The 17,583-nt window shown below is 42.5% G+C and overlaps 1 protein-coding gene and 1 long non-coding RNA gene across 2 annotated transcripts in view; one reads left to right on the top strand and one right to left on the bottom strand.

The window, feature by feature from the left end:
- Window positions 1–17,583, bottom strand: part of LOC117512280 — a 169,111-nt gene that overhangs the window by 64,235 nt on the left and 87,293 nt on the right. The window lies entirely within an intron of this gene.
- The window catches only part of LOC117512277 (copine-5-like), a 159,663-nt gene that overhangs the window by 111,902 nt on the left and 30,178 nt on the right, over window positions 1–17,583 (top strand). Inside the window, exons 9-10 of the mRNA XM_034172289.1 lie at window positions 11,701–11,828; window positions 16,138–16,240. Of these exons, the coding sequence (XP_034028180.1) occupies window positions 11,701–11,828; window positions 16,138–16,240 (231 nt within the window). The remainder of the gene's footprint in view (window positions 1–11,700; window positions 11,829–16,137; window positions 16,241–17,583) is intronic.

Here is a 17,583-nt window from a genome sequence, read left to right as displayed (position 1 = left end):
ATGATTTGGGCTTTTTTTCCATCAGAATTTTTTCAGAAACTGTTAGAGACAGGCAGCTGGAAACCATTCGAAAAATTTATCTGGCTTTCGGTGAAAATTTTACGGGCTTCACAAGTGTTAAGGAGTGTTACTACAGCTTTAAGGACTGCCCACAATGGCACACGGCGCGCCGCGCTCCGAGCCACCATCGAGAGGCAGAAACCACCACATCATTTCTAAATGGATCACTGTGTGGAGCCGGGACCGTCGTGTGCAATTTCTCTGGTTATCACAAGAGCTGGACATCAGCCATTTTCTGGCAGATTTCACTTTTAACAAGAGATTTTGTCATGGAAAGCTGCGCGGAGGCTTCGCGCGTCGCGACCGATTCGCTGATGGAGCAGGACAAAGGAACACCTCCGTTTCGGAGTGTTAAAGGACAAGTTGGGACATGCCCTCTCTCCACAATTTCTGTTATACTCACTCGACTGGTAAGCACTGAAAGCTTGTCCCAACTGGGCGGCTTTGCTATATATTAGTCTTCTCGGAAGACCATGTTTCTGACTGTGAACATTTTTGTCATTTCATCATATATGCATGATCATCTTTTCATCTTTTTTTTTATTTAAAGATGCTGGGATACCTCCAGCATGCACAAATTAGAATGAACTCCATTTACGGTGCAAATTAGTTTCTGTACAATACTTAAATCAATTTGGCTTCTCTCAGTCTGGCTGCTGTACAGTGCAGCCTAATGAGTGGCCAGTCTACAGAGTAATGTCTTTAGAACTCCATGCTTCCATTAAAATTTGTAAATTAAGATTCATTCCACCAAATAACTGATGCCTCATGCTTTCTACATCTCTTCCAAGTGGATTTAAAGGTGAAATTTCACTTCCAGCATCTGTGAGCGACAACAGTCTCTGAAATGTTTCCTTGTTGCTGAAGATGTGTTGAAACACTTTCAATTTGACAAGAACAACCCCAAAGCAATACCCTGTGTGATAGATAATATTAGATGTTTATAAAAGCAAACAAGGAAATATATTTATTGAGCACAGAATAGTTTTTGGATGCACAGCAAGCATGTGACCCGACACCTCACTTTTTCCAGTGACTTAGTCCATGCACCTCCAAAATTATTTAAGTATTTATCTCATGCCCACAAGTTAATCAGCCGTGGGTAAAAAATTACAGGATGTGCTGCATCAACGCAATAAGATAAATTTAGACTTTTTTTGTTATGGCCTGATACCTGCGATGTATTCAGAAAAAAAAAAAAACTATCACATAAGTCTCAGTAAGATTGAATAATAGTAATAATTACATACCCTGAAAGCCGCATCGCTGATTTTACTCCTGCTGTGTTCGCACGCTGTAGCTCTGCGTGCAAACACAACAGGAGTAAAATCAGCGGTGGCACGCGAACACAACAGTATTACCTTAGCATAGCACGATGCAGTGGCAGAAACTACAAACATGGCCGATTCCACACTTTCGGGAGAGGTGAGATGCTTTGTTAGAATTCTCTTGGCAAGATGAATGGAAATGATATAATCAGTGGTTAGATTTGTTTTTTTGAAGACTATTCGTGATGAAAATCAGCACCTCCAAATCCGAGGCCATGGTTCTCGACCGGAAAAAGGTGCCTTGCCCTCTTCAGGTCGGTGGAGTGTCCTTGCCTCAAGTGGAGGAGTTTAAGTATCTCGGGGTCTTGTTCACGAGAGATGGACGGATGGAGCGTGAGATCGACAGACGGATCGGTGCAGCGTTTCCAGTGATGCGGTCGCTGTATCGGACCGTCGTGGTGAAGAGAGAGCTGAGTAGGGGGGCAAAGCTCTCGATTTACCGATTGATCTATGTTCCGACCCTCACCTATGGTCATGAGATTTGGCTCATGACCGAAAGAACAAGCTCGCGATTACAAGTGGCCAAGATAAGTTTCCTCTGCAGGGTGTCTGGGCGCTCCCTTAGAGATAGGGTGAGGAGCTTGGTCACTCAGGAGAAGCTTGGAGTCGAGCCGCTGCTCCTCCATGTCGAAAGGAGCCAGCTGAGGTGGCTCGGACATCTTTTCCAGACGCCCCCTGGACGCCTCGCTGGAGAGGTGTTCCAGCCACGTCCCATTGGGAGGAGGCCCCGGGGAAGACCCAGGACACACTGGAGGGACTACGTCTCTCGGCTGGCTTGGGAACACCTTGGGGTTCCCCCGGAGGAGTTGGGGGAGATGTGTGTGGATCGGGAGGTCTGGGCGGCTTTGCTTGAGCTGCAGCCCCCGCAACCCGACTCCAGATAAAGCGGAAGAAAATGGATGGATGGATGAAGACTATTCTTACACTGTGCTTGGCTTCATTTCTGCAGTCTGTCCAAGAGGCACTTAAAAAAAAGGTCCTACTTTCCTCCTCAAAATCTTATCTTATGGAAAACTGTCCACCTAATAAACATGAGTGCTGTTGCTGCATCCTCCCAAAACACACCTGTTCACCATTTTGACATATTCACTGTCAAATTCCACAAAAAACAAATGTCATCCTGTAAAAAAATCCGGTTCTCCCATTTGTTTCAATGAATGGGTCTGAGGGGGCAGTCCCCAACATGATGTCCCCGAAGTCCACATTTGTCAGAGACTCACATTTGTGAGCGTTTATCAGCAGCAGACGGAATCAAAGTAAATTCCCCATGTTTATGACTTAATTTCTCAAGGCATATGGGACCAAAAAACAAGACATAATACATGAGTTTTTTCCTAACTTCTTTCTTTATTTAGAATAGTCAGCTCACTTGACATTTCATTTACCAGAGATATGCATTTTAAAGGTGCACAAAGGTTGTTTGTTTTTTGAAAATTCTTTTGGCTGCTCCGATTTGAGGTGTCAGTACTGGAAACCTACAACTCCTCCTCACACAAAGTCTTTATTGAAGTCCGAGGGACTTTGGCCACAGGTGAGAGTGTCATTATGATTCATCATTTCTTTTTAGCTGCTCCGCTGGAGGAAATGTATATGTGTGTGTGTGTGTGTGTGTGTGTGTGTGTGTGTGTGTGTGTGTGTGTGTGTGTGTGTGTGTGTGTGTGTGTGTGTGTGTGTGCACATCTGTGCACTTCTGTCTCTCTCTTCATATAATAATATCTTTAACATCATGCAATGCTTGCTGTTATGTAATGTATGAAATATAGCACTGGTCGTATCGCAGCGGTTTCATGCTTGGGGCTGCTGCATTGCAGTCTCATCTCACCAAGAAGCACGCTTATAATTCAGTTGTTTCTCTACGATCCTGGACTAATGCACATTCACATGCACATTTGCATCACATCCCTGCGTAGTATATGACTGGCTTTACAACATAGTACTGTACTGTATAACTTAAAAAGTATAAGTTGATGTCGTGCAGTGAAAATTTATATGTAGACCTGGTGAAAAGTAAAAAGCCAGAGCATTAAGTAATTGAGAGCTCATCCAGTTTTATTCTCCAAAGTATTTCCCCACACTATGCAGTTGAACAAAAATCATGGCTGACTGTAAAAAAAATTTTTATTGCTTTAGTATTCTTAATATTCCTGGTGTCACTCAGGGAGCAAAATTAAGAGGTTATTTAAGTCCTTCAGGCAGCAAGATTAAGAGGTTATTTCAGTCCTTTGGGCAGCAAAATTAAGAGGCTATTTAATCAACAGCTGCCTGCTCATTTAAAAATCACTGGAGAAACACGACAACCCGAAATAAGACAACCCGAATTAAAGGAGAAATGCCCCTTTTAACAACCTGGACCTGATTTCTGGTATAAAATACGGTCATTTACTCACTAGTATAACTTTGGTGTCATTATTAGTCCATGGATCAAACAAAGTGTTCAGTTCAAATCTACTGGACAGGAGGAACCTAGCAGTCAATATGACTGACTGATTTCAAAATGCAGCTCTTTTCAACCAGATGTACGGTGCCATGACATGTCAGTCATCTGTGTCTATTCGGATTTCAGGGGAGTCCAGTGCAACCCTGGCCTCCGCTCTCGCTCCACCCATGCCAGGAAGTGTTCAACATTTGACATTTCCTGTTTCACTGTGGACTCAAAATTTGGCACTTCCTGTTTGGGACTCCCTGTACCATGAGCAAGCTTCTTGCCGCTGTGCGGCGCTTTGCTCGTATACATTTTCTAAGCATTTTAACATTTACACTGGTGGGTAAAAACAATTTTGAATGAAACCTGAAGTACCAGGTGAAATGTTTACAACAGTGTGTCAACTATCTTGGGGGATGATAATTTACATCCTGCTGCACATATTTTGATTGGACTTGAGGCTCTCTTTCAAAATCTTTATGAGAATGTGTAAAATTTATTGAATAATATATTATTTTGGTAAATTTGTTTCTCAGAATCCATATCCAATTCAAGAACATGCCCTATCTTGAATAAATTTCAGAGTTTTCACCACCAAAAGTCTATTTCCCCAAAATTCAAAATTTCAAAATACTGCAAGGAAGAATTGTATGCTTAGATTAATCAAACAAAACCTTCAGAATTCAAATCTATTTAGAAACGGAAGAAGAAGAAGCACTTTGGGTAAGTTTCATTGTTTTCACCACGAAACGTGTATACACACGTGAACAAAATTGTACACATTTTAATATATGGCCAGAAATGAATGCAAACAAAGCAGTTTTGCTGAATCAAAATATTTTTTAAATGTGTCCATAAGCAGAGGTCTCAAACTCGTTCAAGAAAGGGCCGAGAGGGTGCAGGCTTTCTTTGCAACCACCAACTCCACCGGGTGACTTCACTGATTAACATCACTTTGAGCAGGTGTAATCAGCTGATCAGTGAAATCACTTGGTGGAGTTGGTGGTTGCAAAGAAAGCGTGCACCCTCTCGGCCCTTTCTGGAATCAGTTTGAGACCTCTGGTTTATGTGCATGTTTTTCATTAAAAAACTTTCTGGTCCCATCTATTGTAATTTAAGCAGAAAATGAACTCAAATTACAGGCAAACATTGTGGACTAGTGCTTAGAGAAATGAATGTGAGACCAGAGGACCCTTGGTTTAATTCCCTGGCAGCACCCTGACATCCGTGTACATGTATGACTGAAAGTAAGACGTCATTGCAAAGTCCTTTGAGCATAGAATGAAAAGTCCTTTTTCCCACCCCTGCCCATTCTCCATTTTATGTGGAGTTGCACCAGGAAGGACATCCATTGTAAAACTTGTACCAAACCAACACGCAGAAACATATCGGATCTGCTGTGGTGACCCTGAGTGAACAAAGGGAGAAATCATTTACTTACAAAGAGAATACAGATGAATAGAATGATTTATTACCAGTCCAAAAAGACATAGTGCAGTCAAATAGAAGAATTTCTGCTGAATGGAGGAGTTTAGATTGGATCACTCCAGGAAAACAACAGTAAAAATGCTGGATGAACACAACAGACAAATTGACAACTGAAGACAGATAAGACAATGAACTGAATGACAAACAGCTGCTCAAACAAGAACCAAGACTGAGTGAGAGTGCCACAGCGGAGGAAAGTGCCCTCAGGGTGTCTCCAGACAGGGTAGTGGAGGATCATTTATTTGACAAAAACAGGGCTTCCTCATCCCTATAGTACTATAGTACTGTTGAAATTTTCAAAATGGATCAATGTCCTGACTGGGAGAAGAAGCTAAAGCTAGGCTGGAAATGCTAGCTAGATCTGCTAATGAGTGAAGGTGTACAGGGAGCATGACAGCTCTGAGAGCTCAATGAAAGAAATTTGGTGATTGCAGAAGGAAAGGTGAAATGTAGGACAAGGAGGTAGTGACTGAAACTTTGGAGGAGAGTGAAAATGAAAGGGTTTTGCTGGAGCAAGTTGAGGAAGGAGAGGCATTTTTGGGTTGTAAATCTTCTGGTGTGACATGACAGTTAGGTAAAGTGACTGGTGATGTCATTTCAGCAAAGGGGAAACAATGCTGTGTTAAGTGCTCAGATGAACATGACTACGGACTGTGTGCTGGTGGAGCCAAGCTGAAGTGTTATAATTATGGAGGAGAGCACACCTCAACTTGGCAGGGCTGTACAGCAAGTAAGGCAGTGGAAGTGCAGAAACTCCAGACTGAACAGGGTGTTACACAAGCTGAGGCTGTTTGGATTGTTGTAAGGTCTGCAGTGACATGAGACAAATGCTGGTACTGAGTTGCAACCATGTCATAGTTGGGACAAGGTTAAGGATGACATGTTATTGCTTATGTCTCATTCGCACTGTGGCCTTGAAGGTCACAGTCTGTGTGAAGATCACTGTTGCCCATTAATGTGATCTAGCATGCAGTTTTATGATGTATCATTGCAGACTTATACCATGGTCAGTGAAAATTCCATGTCTGACGTGCATTATTTTCGTGTATAAGGACACATTTCGGTGAGTTAAGTCACTGGAATATCGCTCCGCTCTGCGCAGATCAGTTGGTGCAGATCAGCTGTGTTTTGACAGATGAGAGAAATGCAATAAAACATGGATTTCCAAGTGAATTTAAATATTTTTGGCCAAAATAAAGTTTGAGGAATGGGAAGAGGAGGAGAGCAAACGAGAAGAACAGCAAAAGCAACGGCATAAAGATTTAACATCGGAGAAACTGGACAAGATGTTGGGGAAAGTGTAGTGACACGGACCCACAACAGGGGGCGCAAATGAACGGTCAATAGATGAGCCAAAAGGTAACAATTTAATGTTGTGAATGTGCACAACGACTATACAGACAATCTCAGAATATGATAGCAGTCAATACACAAAGGTGACGTGTGGGCAGGCTCGAGGATAGAAGATGTCTGTCCTGAGAAGAGCCGGAACCACACGATTTCTGCCGCCACCGAACCTGGTGAATACTGGAGCCGCCAAGTCCCGAATTCCCGGGTGATCACCGTCCCCGACTGTCGGATCTGGTACTGCTGGTGAGGAGCACAAACAGTGAGATGTGGGTGTGTGCACACCCAGTAACAAAAACAGTCAGAAGGTGGAAAGTCACCTCCACCTCTAATCACACACTCGTGCAGCTCCTGTTAACCACTTATCTGGTTGGAGTGTGAAGCGAAGCCGTCGCTGATCACACCAAACGCCAATCCCACAGATAAGGAAACACTTACAGGAAAACAGCTGCAAAGAAGTTCAGACTATTAGTCAGTGTTTTCAGTTCAGCAGAGAATTACCTTCACAGGTAGATGATATCTTGGCAATGAGGTGGAGATGACGTCCGGGTTTTATGGAGTAGTATGATAAAGTGTAGATGTGTGACAGTCGTGTAGACAGATGTGTATGACCCACGTGAATGTTTTGACCCCCTCTCAGCCCAGTCTCTAAGTTTGTGTTTTGACCGTTTGGGGCAGTCTGTCTGCTGATGCTCACTCGAGCCGCAGACAAAGCACTCCCCACGGACCAGCCTCCTCTGTCTGAATGCGGCCCTGCTCGTGTCCCTAGCACCGTCAGCAGGGGGAGCTGTAGCCACACGGAGCGCTGTGGCTGTGGAGCGTGGGGAAGACGGCTCCCTTTCGGACCCGGGAGGAAGAGGGACGGCTTGTGCCTGACCACGCCCTTCGCCTCGCTCCCGTCGGCGTTCTTCTAACCGGTTGTCCAACCGTATAACCAAATCGATAAGCTCAGCCAAATCCCGCGGTTCCTCCTTAGCCACTAGGTGCTCCTTCAGGACCGACGACAGTCCGTTTATTAAGGCGACGTGGAGCGCAGTCATATTCCAGCCAGACCTCGCAGCCGTGATGCGGAAGTCGACTGCCTATTCGGCTGCGCTCCGACGCCCCTGTCTCATTGACAGCAGCACGGTAGACGCGGTTTCGCCTCTGTTAGGGTGATCAAAAACGGTCCTAAGCTCCCTCACAAACCCAGTATAAGTGGTAAGGAGCCGTGAACCTTGCTCCCAAAGCGCTGTAGCCCAAGCGCGTGCCTCACCCCGAAGCAAATTAATCACGTAAGCCACCTTGCTGGAGTCAGACGTGTACATCACGGGACGCTGTGCAAAGACGAGCGAACACTGCATAAGAAAGTCTGCGCATGTCTCCACACAACCTCCGTACGGCTCTGGGGGGCTTATGTATGCTTCAGGGGATGGTGGGGGGGGTCGTTGAATGACCAGTGGAATGTCTGTATTCGGCACCGGGTCGACAGGAGGAGGAGCTGCAGCAGTGCCCTGAGCGCGCGCTTCCACCTGCGCGGTGAGAGCCTCCATCCTGCGATTAAGGATGACGTTTTGCTCGGTCATCAGGTCCATCCGAGCGGTAAAGGCGGTAAGGATATGCTGCAACTCACCAATCACGCCTCCAGCCGACGCCTGTGCACCCTGCTCTTCCATTGGCTGTCCAACAGATGGTTGACGCCCCTCGGGATCCATGACATTGGCCGAGATATCCTGTTGGGGAAAGTGTAGTGACACAGACCCACAACAGGGGGTGCAAATAAACGGTCAATAGATGAGCCAAAAGGTAACAATTTAATGTTGTGAATGTGCACAATGACTATACAGACAATCTCAGAATATGATAGCAGTCAATACACAAAGGTGACGTGTGGGCAGGCTCGAGGATAGAAGACGTCTGTCCTGAGAAGAGCCGGAACCACACGATTTCCGCCGCCACCGAACCTGGTGAATACTGGAGCCGCCAAGTCCCGAATTCCCAGGTGATCACCGTCCCCGACTGTCGGATCTGGTACTGCTGGTGAGGAGCACAAACAGTGAGATGTGGGTGTGTGCACACCCAGTAACAAAAACAGTCAGAAGGTGGAAAGTCACCTCCACCTCTAATCACACACTCGTGCAGCTCCTGTTAACCACTTATCTGGTTGGAGTGTGAAGCGAAGCCGTTGCTGATCACACCAAACGCCAATCCCACAGATAAGGAAACACTTACAGGAAAACAGCTGCAAAGAAGTTCAGACTATTAGTCAGTGTTTTCAGTTCAGCAGAGAATTACCTTCACAGGTAGATGATATCTCGGCAATGAGGTGGAGATGACGTCCGGGTTTTATGGAGTAGTATGATGAAGTGTAGATGGGTGACAGCTGTCATGAGATAATGAGTAACAGCTGTCACCCCCGGCTGTGTCCGTGGCGGCAGCGCCCTCTCGTGCCTGAAGCCCGCACTTCAGGCAGGGCGCCCTCTGGTGGTGGGCCAGCAGTACCTCCTCTTCTGGCGGCCCACACAACACAAGATTGAAGACAGGAAAGAAGATGAGAATGGTTGCCAAGGATGAAAATATCTTGAGACTGGCATAAAATAGTCCCAAATACTTGCGCATTTTTATCAAGTTCTGTTAACTTAAATAAATATTTGTGTGTTAGTTCACTGTGTGGGACCATGGTATAAGCGGATTAAACAACTCGAAGTCATGCATTATACAGTTTGAATACGCTTCGCGGAGTAACACCACTCCGCTTCACGTCGTGGTGTTTTAGACACCACGTCGTGCATTCAAACCGTATAATGCACGGCTTCTCGTTGTTTCATCCTTACTTGTACCATGTGACATGTTGAAACACAATGCCTGTAGTGTAATGCCAACACAACCACGGTGCTTCTGGATAACCTCCTGGTGATGTACAAAAAATGTACAGGCTGCACGGAAATGCACGAGATTCATGACATTGTTTACATTGTGATTTCCGGATTTGGTTTTTTTTAGATTATGTCTCTCACAGTGGACATGCACCTAAGATGACCCCTCCATGATTTCTAAGTGGGAGAACTTGCAAAATCGCAGGGTGTTCAAATACGTATTTTCCTCACTGTAGTTTAGTTCATTTCATTTCAGCTCAATTTATTTCTATAGCATCAAATCACAACAAAGCTACCCCAAGGTGCTTCACATGGGTAAGGTCTAACCTTACCAAATCCTCTGAGCAGGCACACAGGTGACAATGGTAAGGAAAAACTCCCTCCGGTGTTTTTGAGGAAGAAACCTCAAGCAGACCAGACTCGGAGGAGTGACCCACTGATTAAGCCATTTTAACAATTACAAAGTTACAAAAAAGAGCAGAATGGTGCAAAGTCCATCTTAAGGGCAAGCCCACAGAGTCCAAGGTCTAATGTTGTATGGGATGTTTCACAGTCCTCAGGAGGGTAATAGACTATTCTTGACCAGATTTTTTAGTAAAGGCAGGTGCAGACAGGTAGCATGACCATGAAACAACTCCAGGTCTACATATTGCCTGCTCGACTCTTTTTCCCCACTGAGCTACCAGATCTGTAAGAACAGGGCTTTAGAAAGTCTGATTTTGTTTTGGTTATGGTGAATGTCATAAATTGTATAGGACAGGCCACGAGTAGGATACACAAAATTAAAATTATTGTGTAGGGTGCCATTAAATATCTGGGGCTTGAAGATCTGTGCTGGGGAAAGATAGAGGTGTGTGAGGGTACCTGGCTGTTATTTATCACATTAGTAGTCTCTCCCATTATGGTATTGTTTTGTCAAGTTACTATTTCACGCTTCAGTCAAGTTTATGGTGGCAATGCACCACCAGTTCTACCCATCACCAATAAACCCAAGAGGAGGAAACAATGAAGAAGAAGAAGATACACAGGAACTGTGAGACAGAGAAATAACACCTTAAAGTAGCATAACATGTTCGTGGCAGGTGAAATGTGATTTGATCACATAATGTGTTAAGAGATTTTTTTAAGCTTCATGTTTTACCCTGCTAAAGTCTGGCTGTTGTATGACTACATACAATTAAGGTTTTTTCCTGCTTTAAGTAAAATCAGGTCATGACATTTGTGGGATTTCACTTAATCAGTTATAAACACCCACTGAACTGGTCTGCATGTGGCCAACAGCAGCTCTTTTCCATTTAAAGCAACAGGCACAGAAACAGGATGATTATTCCAAACTTTTATGTTCGATATATTTGTGTTCAGTTATGGTTTTCTTTATTTGTTTGTGTTCAATTATAGTTTTCTTTATTTGTTTTCTGTACTGCTTTTGGTATTAAGGGTTATACTTTTAGTTTCATTCTTATTCTCACTTTCCTTTGTTCTCTCTTGGTATGTTCATGTAGAACTGGATTTAACCCGTTTGTACCACTTAGGATAAAGAGAGTTACAATTATAAATCATATGTCTCCTGTTATTGCGTGGGTCTGGGGCAGGGGGATGGCCCTCCCTTGAATGCCTACGGGGGCCAATAAGAGAAGGATTTTGCGAAATAAGGTCCGCCTCTGTCATGCATATGTAATCTTGTATAAAAACTGCTTGTATCCATTGTCTGGGGTTCTGCAAGAGCGGATCTTGTCTGTAAGAGAAGTTCTAGCAGGGCCCAGGCCTGATGATTTTTGCTGTGACTTTGATTACATTTAAAAGTGCAGAATGTACTTTGTAAGGGGCAGTATTACAGAAAGAACTGGGGGAAGAATTAACATTTAGTTTTTTAGATGCATTGCATCACTGTATATGAAGTATTTTAGATGAAAAACAATTACATTTTAAAACAGCTTGTTGAAAAGATGTATAATATGTCCATCTAAAAAAAAGCAACAAAAAAATGCTTTTGGCTTTCCTTAAAATTATGCGAATTGTCTAACTCTCAGTAAGATGAAAAACAGACTGAACAATGTTTTTTATTTCCTTTAAAAGATTTTGCAAATCTTGACTGGTAACTCCAAAATATTGTTTACATCTCTATTCTATTCTATTCTATTCTATTCTATTCTATGTTTCACTTTTTGCAGCATCCATCTGTTGTTTTTGTCTTTCTCAGAATGGCAATGTTGATAATCCGTACTGCAATGGAATGGAGGGGATTCTCGAAGCTTATCATCAAAGCCTTAAGACTGTTCAGCTGTATGGACCCACTAACTTCGCTCCTGTGGTAAACCATGTGGCAAGGTACCTGTCCCTTTGTACCTCACTCCAAAGGCATCCTTGAAGGTTAATCTTTAAATAAAGTTTCCAGGCAGACGATATGAGGACAATCAGTGACAATTTCAGAATTGAGGAGTTAATAGTGAAGGGGCACAAGCAATTAGGTTCCATGGCAAGAACGTAATCAGGCACAGGTGGGGCTTAACACTGATTGTGCAGATGCTACTTTTTGCTTTTTAAATTTTTATGGTAAAGAAAGTCTGTGCTGGGATTGTCAGGGGACTTGGTCTATCAGACCTGTGTTGCTAAGTCTATTTAACTAATTTTAGTGTGAGCCGAGCATAACATGATTTAATTCACTGACAAAATGTTTTTTATTGCAAATGGAATAATCACACAAATTATTTTCAATAAAAAACAACTGGGACTGTAAATCCTTAAATACACATCAGACATTAAGTTATTTGTTTATTTATTTTAAATATCTTCTTTAGCTTGATAGACAGTAGGATTATTTGCTCAAAAACACTATTATAAGACACTCAGACACTTGGTAAAGCCTGGTTTTATACAGCCTTGCCTTTATACTTTCAGTGATCATGCATTGTGATGATAACAATATTTTACTGCCACTACTTGATGATGATGATGATGATGATGAGAGAAGATTTAAAAAAATAATAATAATAAGCCTGTCAGGGAAAAATTGCAGAGGCAGCCAGATAATCACACAGCTTGTAAAAAACACACACATTTTAGCCAGACTAATTTGGAAGAGAAAACAAAGACAGATGATCAAATATCTGCTAATCTGTCCGTTGTAAATGTTGTGTCCCTTCCATTGCCAACGGCTCCGTTATAACAGCAATGACATAATCTGGCACAAACTGGTGTTTGCGTGCAACCTCAGGGGTTGTGCTGGACAGCTTGTGTTCCTCACCCCATCTGACACCACTGGAGTGACCAACATGCTCCCAAATGTTAGCAGTTATATGGCTGAGTAAACATTACAACTGAGAGGAAAGGTGGCCAAAACCGCAACAATACATTTGATCAATAGGGCAGCGCAGTCTCGTTTGAGCCCTGCGTGACCAGTGATGCCGGTAACGCGTTACTTAGTAACGCGTTACTCTAATCTGACCACTTTTTTTAGTAACGAGTAATCTAACGCGTTAATCTTTCCAAATCAGTAATCAGATTAAAGTTACTTCTCCATGTCACTGTGCGTTACTATTATTTTTCATTGTGGGTCGATAACAGCATTAAACTTGGTCTGTGGGCAGGAGGTCGGGGTTCGACTGAACTGCCCACTTTAAGTGAGCTGTGAGCTTTTCATCCGCGTTTTTTTGCAGCTGCTCAACTCGTCCTCACCTCTTAAAGCGTGGTGATCAGCACACCTGCACTGAGCTTTGCAAAGACATTTTTATACTTTTTTCCTCCTTTATTTAGAATTCTGAGCTGAGCCGCTCCGTATCGTCTCGTTAAAAACAGCTGATCCTCCACGACGCGTCAACAACTAACACTATTTTCCACTCAAATGCACCTAAACTCTCTTTCTGAGGACCACATGATGTGAAAATGCAATAAAACTTTCTTACCTGTAAATCTGGTCCTGTTCTCTGCATAAATAAATGTTATCCATTCTTTGTGCTCAAACGCCAAAGCAGGGGCGAATCCAGATGGAATGGGGGCGTGGGGCAAGGATGTGCCCCCCCCCCCACAACACCCCTAGATTAAAGGTCCAGTTTTGAAGCCATTTTTTACTACAACTACTAATACTGCTTAAAATAATAATAATTTCCACAAGTAAAATGTTTAGAGAATTTAAATGTTAGAAAAATGTTAGAATTTAATAGTTACATTTATAAACAATGTAGGTTTTAAATTGCACATTTTACTGTTACAGTGCTGTCAACAGTTAAATATGAGGTCAAGAAAGAGGTCTTTATTTTACTTTTTATAAAACAAGTATTTGTTTTCATTGAAGTCAAGAAAGGGTGACAAAACAGGTATCATTGTCATGTTGACGTGGGTTGTTGTCGGCAGCTGGGGAAAGTAACTAAAAAAGTAACTAGTAATCTAACTTAGTTACTTTTACAATTGAGTAATCAGTAAAGTAACTAAGTTACTTTTTCAAGGAGTAATCAGTAATTGGATTACTTTTTCAAAGTAACTGTGGCAACACTGTGACATTGCGGGATTTGACCACTTATGGGGACAGCTGCTCCCATTGTGCAATATATACACAGCATAACTTCACACGGGAAAATGGTGTACTGTTTTGTTTTCAGCTGCAATCACCGAAGCAGCTGTCAAAAGTGCAGGGTTTTTTTTCGTTTTTGGTTCCCTGTGGAGAAGGGAAGACAAGGCAAATGTGAGACGTTGTGTCAGTAAGTGTTAGCCTACACAGCTAACCAGAGTAGCTACATTCGCTCACCTGCACAACCGCCTCGACACTTTGAGCTCTGGGTCATAAACAAATTGCAACACATGCCCACTTTCCACCACATCGTCACTTTTTCTTTGCATTTTCACTTTGTTTGCGTATAATTTGCCCAAAAACTCAGAGAAAGTGGTGTGTTTCTGTCCCCGGAAGTAGAGAAATTACATCATATGCATCATATTTTACCCCTTTCATGCCACCCTCAAACGAGACTGCGCTGCCCAATAAGGAATCTAGCTTTGAATAATAATTTTGTAATAATAATAATAATAATAATTAACCTCAGCTGATTGTTGACTCCTCCCACCTGATTCACTGATTTCACTCCGACACAGTATTTAGTATTTATTTGCCTTCCTTCATACTAAGTCAGCAATGGATCGTACACCCTGTTTGTTTTGTCCCGGTTGTCTGTTCTCTTTGTTCCATGACTTGACTCTAAGCTTTGCTCTCAACCACTAATTGTTCACGGTGTGTACTCCTGCCTGTTCAAAGCTGCCAAGACATTTCATCTGTACTGCAAATTAGTGACAGTAATCTCAAAACACTGTTCAGGAATGTTTTGAAGCCTTGAACATTGTCCATACCCCCTGTTAATACTCTGTTTAATGCTACATTTATTGCTTTTGTAATGAGTCTTTCCTTTAGTGCAGTGCAGCAATTATGGAAGACAAACATCCTTTTCATTTCCGAACACCAGTGATCCCTCTTGATAGTGTCACGGAGGTGCTTTGATTAAAATGTCAACATCACAAACAGAATGAACGACTGACAGCTCACCTCTAACCTGTGTTTGGTCATTACAATGATCTGCTGTATAATTTGTTTTCTTGCTGTCACTCTGGTCATTTGAGTGCTTGGGCTATCAATAATACTTAGGAAAAAAGGGGTACACCACTTGAATAAACAAGTTAATAAATTATTCATAAATCAGCCAAAGATAGGAGATTTAAACTAGGCCACACTCAGTGTGGAGTCTCTCCTGCCTTTATGATACTGTCTAGATAAACCTCTGAGATGTGAAGAAGTACAGAAAACTTTTTATTTCTATAGATGTCTATAATAACCTTTTGTGCCACATGCTTGGTGTAGAGAATTCGTCTCTGAAGAATATATTCATTCAATCAGTTTCTTACTCACTTATTGCGATTCAGGGTCACAGGGGTTGGATCCTATCCCAACAGTGACTGGGTGAGAGGCAGGGTACACCCTGGACAGGATGCCAGTTTATTGCAGGGCCGACACATATCAACAGACAAACACATTCACACTCCCACTCACGGTCAGTTAAGAGTGAGCAATTCACCCAGCCTAACCTCGGGAACACCTGGAGGTATCCAAGGCAAGCAAAAAGGATCAAGGACCAGATGTGATGCAAACTTGGAATCTTCTTGCCTTGGATAATATAATATAATGTGCATCTGTGCCTATTTATACACACATGTACTCATACACACATACCTGTTTTTAAAAAAAGTTCAATTTGTGACCGTAAAATCCAGCATTAATGTCCGCAAATCATCAGACACAACAGGGTATATATATATATATATATATATATATACACACACATGGGTGCACATAACTGATACTCATGGTGTTCATATGTGCTAAACATCATTGATGCACAGCAGAGGGAAACAATTTTCCTACAATCTGTCATTGCTTTCCTCTTATGAAGTGCTTACCTTGTGTTTTCTGTTGCGCATCATTTATTTTTAGCATGCACACGCACCATGAGTACCAGTTATGTGCATGCCTGTATATATATATAGGCACAGTAGTTGTTGAGACTCTGCTCTTATTTTGCGTAAATTCAAGTGTTTTTTGAACATCATGTGTATGGTGGTATACCATGAATTGCTCTGTATCTTGACTTCTTCGTTTCAGGTATGCAGAAGCAGTGGAGGACGGCTCTCAGTACTTTGTGCTGCTCATCATTACTGATGGTGTCATATCTGACATGGCTCAGACAAAAGAGGCCATAGTACACGTAAGTGCTGCATTCCCGTTGGCTCTGCAGGGTATGCATACTGCATTTGCTTTTAGCATCCTGTAGCACATCACTCAGGTTTTTTTGTTACTTTGAAGGGTTTATAAGCCAGGGGCATGAGTTTTGAGGATTTATGGGATGTTTTCCGCTCCACTTGTTTCCCCTCTGTCCTTTGGTGCTCTATTTGTCCAGTAAAAAAATGAGGTGGGCTTCATAGATAATTGGCAAAGCTTCTGGGGAAAACCTGGTCTTGTTAGGAGAGACGGCATCCATCCCACTTTGGATGGAGCAGCTCTCATTTCTAGAAATCTGGCCAATTTTCTTAAATCCTCCAAACCATGACTATCCAGGGTTGGAACCAGGAAGCAGAGTTGTAGTCTTACATACCTCTCTGCAGCTTCTCTCCCCCTGCCATCCCCTCATTACCCCATCCCCGTAGAGACGGTGCCTGCTCCGAGACCACCAATAACCAGCAAAAATCTATTTAAGCATAAAAATTCAAAAAGAAAAAATAATATAGCACCTTCAACTGCACCACAGACTAAAACAGTTAAATGTGGTCTATTAAACATTAGGTGTCTCTCTTCTAAGTCCCTGTTAGTAAATGATATAATAATTGATCAACATATTGATTTATTCTGCCTTACAGAAACCTGGTTACAGCAGGATGAATATGTTAGTTTAAATGAGTCAACACCCCCGAGTCACACTAACTGCCAGAATGCTCGTAGCACGGGCCGAGGAGGAGGATTAGCAGCAATCTTCCATTCCAGCTTATTAATTAATCAAAAACCCAGACAGAGCTTTAATTCATTTGAAAGCTTGACTCTTAGTCTTGTCCATCCAAATTGGAAGTCCCAAAAACCAGTTTTATTTGTTATTATCATTATAGTGGGCGATTTTAACATCCACACAGATGCTGAGAATGACAGCCTCAACACTGCATTTAATCTATTATTAGACTCAATTGGCTTTGCTCAAAATGTAAATGAGTCCACCCACCGCTTTAATCATATCTTAGATCTTGTTCTGACTTATGGTATGGAAATTGAAGACTTAACAGTATTCCCTGAAAACTCCCTTCTGTCTGATCATTTCTTAATAACATTTACATTTACTCTGATGGACTACCCAGCAGTGGGGAATAAGTTTCATTACACTAGAAGTCTTTCAGAAAGCGCTGTAACTAGGTTTAAGGATATGATTCCTTCTTTATGTTCTCTAATGCCATATACCAACACAGTGCAGAGTAGCTACCTAAACTCTGTAAGTGAGATAGAGTATCTCGTCAATAGTTTTACATCCTCATTGAAGACAACTTTGGATGCTGTAGCTCCTCTGAA

The sequence above is a fragment of the Thalassophryne amazonica genome, chromosome 6 (genome assembly GCF_902500255.1).
Source record: "Thalassophryne amazonica chromosome 6, fThaAma1.1, whole genome shotgun sequence".
In the NCBI taxonomy this organism is placed as follows: Eukaryota; Metazoa; Chordata; class Actinopteri; order Batrachoidiformes; family Batrachoididae; genus Thalassophryne; species Thalassophryne amazonica.
The sequence above is the reverse complement of the archived record's forward strand: the minus strand, read 5'-3'. Positions and strand labels throughout refer to the sequence as shown.